Source organism: Perca flavescens, chromosome 5 (assembly GCF_004354835.1).
Source record: "Perca flavescens isolate YP-PL-M2 chromosome 5, PFLA_1.0, whole genome shotgun sequence".
In the NCBI taxonomy this organism is placed as follows: Eukaryota; Metazoa; Chordata; class Actinopteri; order Perciformes; family Percidae; genus Perca; species Perca flavescens.
This window is the reverse complement of record NC_041335.1, coordinates 596,065-603,561: the sequence shown is the minus strand read 5'-3', so window position 1 is coordinate 603,561 and position 7,497 is coordinate 596,065. Positions and strand designations below refer to the sequence as shown.

At 43.4% G+C, this 7,497-nt stretch overlaps 1 protein-coding gene across 1 annotated transcript; it reads right to left on the bottom strand.

Moving 5' to 3' along the window:
- Positions 1 to 964: 964 nt before the first annotated feature.
- On the bottom strand, positions 965 to 7,497 carry fxn (frataxin). Its single transcript, XM_028578344.1, has 6 exons — positions 7,317 to 7,497; positions 7,052 to 7,117; positions 6,696 to 6,787; positions 6,482 to 6,602; positions 2,621 to 2,718; positions 965 to 1,437 (listed from the first exon to the last, which is right to left on the bottom strand). Exons 1-6 carry the CDS (start codon positions 7,422 to 7,424, stop codon positions 1,299 to 1,301), a joined length of 624 nt encoding a protein of 207 aa, XP_028434145.1. The 5' UTR covers positions 7,425 to 7,497; the 3' UTR covers positions 965 to 1,298.

Sequence of the window (7,497 nt, the reverse complement as noted above, 5' to 3'; positions counted from 1 at the left end):
TTTTAAAAGGAAACAAACACTAACTGTAGGTAAAAAAAAAAAAAAAAAAAAAACAGGAAATAAATATGTCCTGTGTTGGACAGTGTGTACATTCTATTGAAATCAGGCTTTTATAGAACCAACTAGTCTTGAAAGGCAAACTCTGGAGCCTTTAATGTGAAAGAGCCTAACAGGAAACATGTTGCCGGGCTCGGAGGATGGACAACACATGGCTCTGTCCCAACGCAGGCACCATTAAGTTCAGTGTGGTCCACTTCAGCAACATGCCAGCACCCAGTTAGCCCACAGTGCCACACAGTGGCATGCAGAGCATACATCAGTCCTGCTGCTGCTTATATGCAATATGAAATCATTCATAAAGAAAGGTTCCCTGTCACTGGAGCGTTTGTGTTTATGCAATTAAACAGTATGGTTCAGGAGTTGAAGCTATATGAATGGAATTGGGCTGGAATAAAATAAATGAATACAAATATATTTTAAAGCTATAGTGGGTAGTGTCTGCCGCCCCCATGAGTAATTCTAAGTAATAACAAAACTGTCCACGCGCGTCCACATGATACAAGCCTTCTGTGACCGCGCACACCTCTGAATCTTTTCATCAAAAGGTGGAAAGATTGATGAATGAGGAAGTTACTAAATTTAGATATACTGGAGTAATAACGGATGAAAAGGAAAAAAGCATTAAATAAAACTTGGTGAAATGTAAAATGTGGACAAATTACAAACTTGTGGATAAAAAGCCAATTCTGTAGGATACTGAAGAAACAGAAAACAGCTTTGAGAGTTTTAATTTTTAATGTTCCTGCTTTACATGACTTTGATTAGCTCTACAAAATCCTGCAGAGATCTGAGAGATCATACTGCCCCCTTAGTCGCAGTCAGCTTTCTCAGCGACAGCCACAACTCAATGAAACCAGACAGCATAAAGAGTCTGGTCTACATAGAACCACATCTACATCTGAAGGTTTGTCAAATATTTAATAAAATGACAATATTTATGCACATATATCGTTTTTTTGCCTGTATACATACATAATATGTCTGTCTTTGTTGAAGCACTTTGGTGCAAACCCGTTTGCTTTTAAAATGCTGTAAATGAAATAAACTCAAACAATACGTTATTATAGAACACATATAGATCACTCATTATATACAGCTGCTCTCCTCAGGGCGTTTACTGTGACGTTACTGTAGAGTTGTGTATAAATACTGTGTGTCCGTGGCTCCTATAGGATCTGACAGTAGTTGGATGATTCGCAGTAGTCCCACTGTAGGCAGTCATTAGTGGCTGTGGCACCTCAGGAGTATGGCAGGTCAGATAGGTCCATGGTTTTACTGAAGATGATGGAGAACTCTTTAGAGAGCAGCTGGTGGAGGCTCAGACCATCATGAGAGTACACCCAGCGTTCACCTGTCCAGTCGTAACGCTTCGGTCCACTGCAAAAAGACGAGCAAGGAAATCAGCTCACAGGCGGTCAGTTCAGATTGTTTTACAGTGTCAATAAATAGAAAGTGAACCCTTTAGAATGACCCATTTCATTTATGCATAATTCATACGTGACACTTGGTTTGATCTTCATTAAAGTCCCTACCAGAGACAAACCCTATGTAAACTAAAACTTGTTTTGTGCTTCTTGCAGTCAGCGCGGTTGGGCCGGTGTGGACGGCCATATTATGCAACTGCGGCCTGGGCGACTGTGTGCGACTGTGTGCACAGGGTCTGAGCACCGAGCCACGCACCTCCAAGCTTTTGTAACAACGCAGACACCGCATGGCAATGATTGGCTAAAGAAGAGAAGAAGTCAGTTCTTAGAGCTCTGACCGCCACTCTGACCAATGTCAATAATTTGACACAAAATATGGATTTAAAAATGGTCCAGCCCCAGCTAGTAGAAGCTACTGCAGGCGATGGCAGTGCCGGTCCCCACACACCACATGCCTGGTCAGCTGCCCTCCTCACATGCTGTTCCAGACAGGCACTGGTTGCTGAGGTCTGCCTGATCTGCATGTTCCGTTCCATCATAAAGCAACATCACAAACCTCTTAAACCCGTGTACTACATTTTGAGGGATTTCGTCTGGTGCCATGGTCAATGTCAACAAGGCCTTTTTTTATTTGCCATGACCAACAAAGCTGGACACGCTGTCACACATAGAGCAAGGAACATTTGGAGTGCACACGCCGTTTCAGATCCAAGGCCCTCTAAAATGTCATGTGCTGTAAGGTACCGGAAATTTTCTGTTCTGTACAGTACCTTCTTTAAGTCTTGTGGCACAAGAACAGCAAGCACAACAACATCTGAATCACCAGTAAAAATCAATTTTGTCTGACAGCCTCGAGTAACATCCTACCGTCAGCCTCCGCATGGCTGCATGGACACAGAGAGGAGAAATCCTGGAGTGGTTGCATATAACTCCATTATCATGTTTGCTAACAAAACAGTACCTGTACTAATAATTGTAAAGAAGCATCAAATGTATGCAACAGAATGCATTTGTACATAAAGCAGAATCCGCTTTGTTATCATTTGTTTATGTGCTATAAGTGTGATTTAGAGACAGATGTTAGTGTCTTACTGATGCAGGTGTCGGAGAACAACTCTGGGATGTTCCAGTCTTACCTGGTGGGAGAAGACAGCCAGATCTGTTTGTTTGGCGTCTGTTTGTTGATGACGTAGGTGCCGTGCTCCCTGCCCAGCTTCACTGTCAACACGCCACTCTGTACATCAACCACAGACACAACAGAAACACATTAACACATTTCATGTGACAAAAACAATTTAATAAGCTATTTCAACCATAAACCTCTACAAATATACTGCAATACTCTGAGGCTTCACACAACGCTCGGATTCCATATGCTTTGCCTTCCCACTCTGCTCTAGCCAGCTATTATATCTGTTATATTCAACATATTCTTTTTTCAGAGTGTCTGTGTGTTCGGCACAAAGCTGGGGGGGAAAACAGCTAGCCTGGCTGTGCACACAGTTCAAACATTCACCTCCCAGCCCCTCTGAAGCTCACTGATGAACATGCTGTATCTTGTTTGTTTGATCTGAACAGAGAGAAATGTAAAAAACGATTTAAGGCATAGGAACTATTTATTTAAGCATGCCAATACCTCGGCCATTAAAGCCACTCTGTAATAGCGATGATACTACATTATGGACGAGGGAGGATTGCTGGCCTGGAAACCAGATGACTCTGCCAGCTCACGTGTCAGACAGTCTGGCCCCCCTCCCATTCAGACAGATACACAGCTGAAGAGAACCTGGACAGGCCAATCACAACCGTTTATCTTACATGGGGCTGGTTTGATACAATGACTGACAGTCACGCTTGAACCTAGTTACTGGACTTAACTAGCATTCTCCATCCATCACAACGCACCAGGCTCACCAAACTCAAATCCAACTGTCAAACTAGGCGCTGCTGATCAAATATGAATCAAAATTCTCTTACGCTGTTTCCTTGCTCTAATTGGTTGTAGGTCTATTCAATTGCATGACATTTTGGTCTGTTCCTTGAAAATCTTGTGTGATTCTTTGTGAATCATTCATGCTAGAGGATTGCACTTACAGGTACAGAGTTGATTATTCCATAAAGATTTACTCCAGCCTCTATGAGACACTCTACAGTACTGCTTTGTGTGTGTGTGTGTGTGTGTGTGTGTGTGTGTGTGTGTGTGTGTGTGTGTGTGTGTGTGTGTGTGTGTGTGTGTGTGTGTGTGTTGTTTATTGCCTCATATGTCACTACAGCCAGTTGAAAAAGGGGGTCAGCTGCCAAGATTGGAACACTGGCCAATCAGTCAGTGGAGACAGCTGCTGTCCAACCAAAACGGATCTGTAGAGGGGACATCCCAGAGGACATCTCACAGTGCCAGGACAGACATACTACTGACAGACAGGAGGACAGTGCAGTGTGATGATAACAGTGGGAAACCGGAAACAAAATGCACCTTTCCCTCCACACATGCACTCATCTGTCTAAAATCAGGCTCACACACCCACCCTGGTGATATATCCAATCTAAACACTCCCAAATAGCATCAGCTTGTAGGAACACATAATACTGTTCTGTCCAACTGTGCGGCGTCTGAAGGATTTATTTCCAGTTCAAACTTAATGAATCAGATACTGAGAGTGCCTAAGTATGCACATTGAGGCTCTGAGCTATATGCTAAACGTAACTATATGCACTAAAAACTAAGAAAATCTGTACAGAATTTAGTTGTTGAAATGTTTGATTAAAAGCCAAATATATCAACCTCATGGTGGCGCTAGAGGACAGGTCAAAGGATGACCAGAGTCAGTGAAGACAAGAACAGACTGGTGCAACACCAAACACCTCTCTATGAAAAGCCAGGAGGTGGCAGCAATGAAACGCTGCCCTCCATCCGACACGGCTGGTGCTGGTCCAGTAGGCTGATCATCTCAGTAAAGCTCCATCTTATCTTATTTCATCTGATTTGGATGTCAGATTCAGACTGGGTCGTGTTATCATTAAGGTGAATATTGTAGGTCACATCTGAGGAAGAAGCATGCAGCGCTGCCTGATGGAGTCTCATTAACACACACTGTTCAATGTTAGATGGGTATCTTTTCCAAAGTGTTTGTTAAGATAATATGATTTAACAGTTAGAGTCCTTGCGCACTCAGCTGTGACTGACAGAGGCACCGCTTTGTTTCAGAGCAACGGAGGTGGTGAGTAGAATCATAATTAATAGGAATAAAAACTACACAATGATACCCAAACAGGAAAAAATAACTTAAGCTGCTGTGACTTCTCAACGGCCTCCTGCTCCCCAGTTATCTTGCACGGTATCACACGAATCTAGTCAGGCTTCAAGTAATGCGTTTGTGTCCGAGCCTACAGAGGTTAGCGTAGGTGCTGCAGTAGCATCCCTTCTATCACAACTGGAGAGGATTTCTTCAATGAAAGAAGAGCAAAGACCACCACCGAAGGCTTTTCTCCATGGAAAAGATGTTCTCGCTCGCTCCCTCTGGCCTCAGAAGGAGTTGCTGCCATTTTCCAAACAGTAAGGTTAGCTCCCTGGTCCTCTCTACCTGTCCCTCTGTCCTGAAAATGTATCCTCCTTTCTGATAAGTCAGGCTATGTCTCTCACTGCTTCTGTGTTACTCCAAGATTTACAGCTTTTAAGCTTCCTGCCAGATAAACTTAAGTGTCTGCCAACAAGAACAACAGGCTCTAAGTGTGTCGATTCTGCTGGCAAGAAATCAATAAGGCAGCAATAATTGGAGTTTTATATGTCAGCATGTGCAGGACAAAGACTTCAGGAGATGACATAACACGCAACGATGCATCCAAAGTCAGACTACACCTGAGATTAACACAAAAATAAAAAGATGTGCTCTTCTCACTGCATGTCAGGAGCATCACCTTCCTTTCATCTGTCTTCTATCTAATAAGAAACCATGCTTTCAAACACGGAGTGGGGAAGGGGAGAGAGTCGGATTACTGACATGCTGCGTGTATGCATGGACTTGTAGTAACCAAGTTACTACAGTGCATGTGAACACGTTCTCTGATTACCTGCTTAACCTGGTTTTTCTGAGGGCATTAGGGCTGTCAAAAAATATGTATTCCTTCCAATTGCAAAAACAATCAGACATTCGAAAAAGAAAATTTATATTGAAATATTGTGGATGGTGCGTTCTTGCATGGGCCTGGACCGCTGCTCCCTAAATGTTTTGCTCCCTGTCTGAGTTTGTCTGATTGAGACCCGTCGAGTGGGCGCGTTGATGACGTTTCTATGATGCGGCTGGCGCTACCGGAACAAAGAAAACAAACGACGAGGGTAAAGAAGAAGACCCCACAAAGACGGCGAGACAACAAGATTCAGAACCTCTGTCGGTAAGGAGTGATGCCAAAATCGTCAGACAATTCAAGGAACGGCAAGAGACTCGGATGTTTATGACTAAATTACAAACAACTAACTTTTCTTATTAGTTTATTTTGTAATATATCAAGATCTTTTATACGTTGAAATAAATCTACCTATACAAGTAGTTATGTCTCTTGTTGTATTGGTTTGCCCCTCTTATGGCCAAAATGCGCAAAAGTAGATATTCCAATATATTCAAACCATCATTTTTGGCCATTTTTGACAGCCCTAGAGTGAATGTTTGAGAAGGAGCAACCAGAAACGTTTGACTGTACCGTCACCTTTAAAGTCTACAGGAGGTTAAAGGGGGATTGCAGATGTTGGGGAGTTCTACTGCAGATGTGGAAAAAATTGTATAAAGCCTTTTTTTGGCTCGAGGGAGCTGTGTGAAGTCTGATAAACTGCTTTAGGTGATGTCACACAAAAAATATAACCACGATAATAAGCCAGTTACCTTGCTCTCGGTGAGTGGCCTGATCAACTGAAGCCCATCAAGCTATTCTAAGTGTGTAACAACAACATTTAGTGCAGTCGGACGTTCCAAAGGGGCAGAGGAACAGGACATAGCCTGACTTACAGAGAACAAGACATCGTACTCTGCTCCAGTGAAAGCTTCATCCATCAGGTCTTCAAAATAGTCAGTCAGAGCGTCCAGCGTCTCGTCTGCCAGCTTCTCATACGCTGCTTCAGACAGCTCACTGGAGGACAGGGACACACCGTTACACGTTAGTCCAACTATTCAGCACCGGCCACACGGCTGATGCTTAGAAAAGGAAGAAACTGTGGCTTACCTGGTCTGAACAGGGGGGGGGTTCTCCAGCCTTAGTGACGTCACATGGATGTTTTTCCTCCACCTGTCACCATCAAGTCTGCTCTCAAACCACTGAGAGAAAAACTCAGGTCACATACTAAACAAACCTGATCATCACAATCAGTTAACTAAACACACTTTGGATTATTTTATTTTCACATTTTCTCTGCAATGTATGCAACTTTATATAATTTATTTCCATGGCGTTTCTAACTTTACTCAGCTTCTACATGATCTGTGTTGAGACTGAAGAGAAGACAGCCTACAACACGTCCTGGGAGGTGTTTCCTTAAACTGCGAGACTTGTGAATGGAATCTGCTGGTGGCAGAACTTACTTTGTTGTTTGGCCGACAGATGGGCTGCAGCGCATGCGCAGTGGACGGGCGAGACAAGCTCCTGAGCTGGAATATTAAATATTAAATAGCGTTAATATGAGAGTTAAATCAGTGTTAGTGAACTATGATATATGATGCAACAACTGGCGTTAGCCACATGACATCAACTTAGCAACATAGCAGCGTGTGTTGTCAGCTCCTATGGACACATAACGTTAGTTAGATAGCTATGCTATGCTATGCTATGCTATGGAGCTATAGCTACCTGGGTAAACAGGTTCCTCAGTGTGTGTGGGTTCACCGTGTTGAGCCGTGTGTTCGCAAGCTGACATATCTGCCAATAAACACATGGAGACTTAGTGAAGAGCAGCATGATGTCCACCCAATGACTGTAGACCACAGCTGGAGGCTGCTGGGCTTCTGCTGCTGCTTCCTGCGCCGGCTTC

What these genes read in the sequence shown, in the direction of transcription:
- fxn (XM_028578344.1), bottom strand. Translation starts at nt 7,424, where the DNA reads ATGCTGCTCTTCACTAAGTCTCCATGTGTTTATTGGCAGATATGTCAG. An exon ending in TGAGGAACCTGTTTACCCAG is followed by an intron (nt 7,118 to 7,316) that starts GTAGCTATAGCT and finishes TTAATATTCCAG; the next exon opens with CTCAGGAGCTTGTCTCGCCC. An exon ending in TGGCTGTCTTCTCCCACCAG is followed by an intron (nt 1,438 to 2,620) that starts GTAAGACTGGAA and finishes GTCTTTTTGCAG; the next exon opens with TGGACCGAAGCGTTACGACT.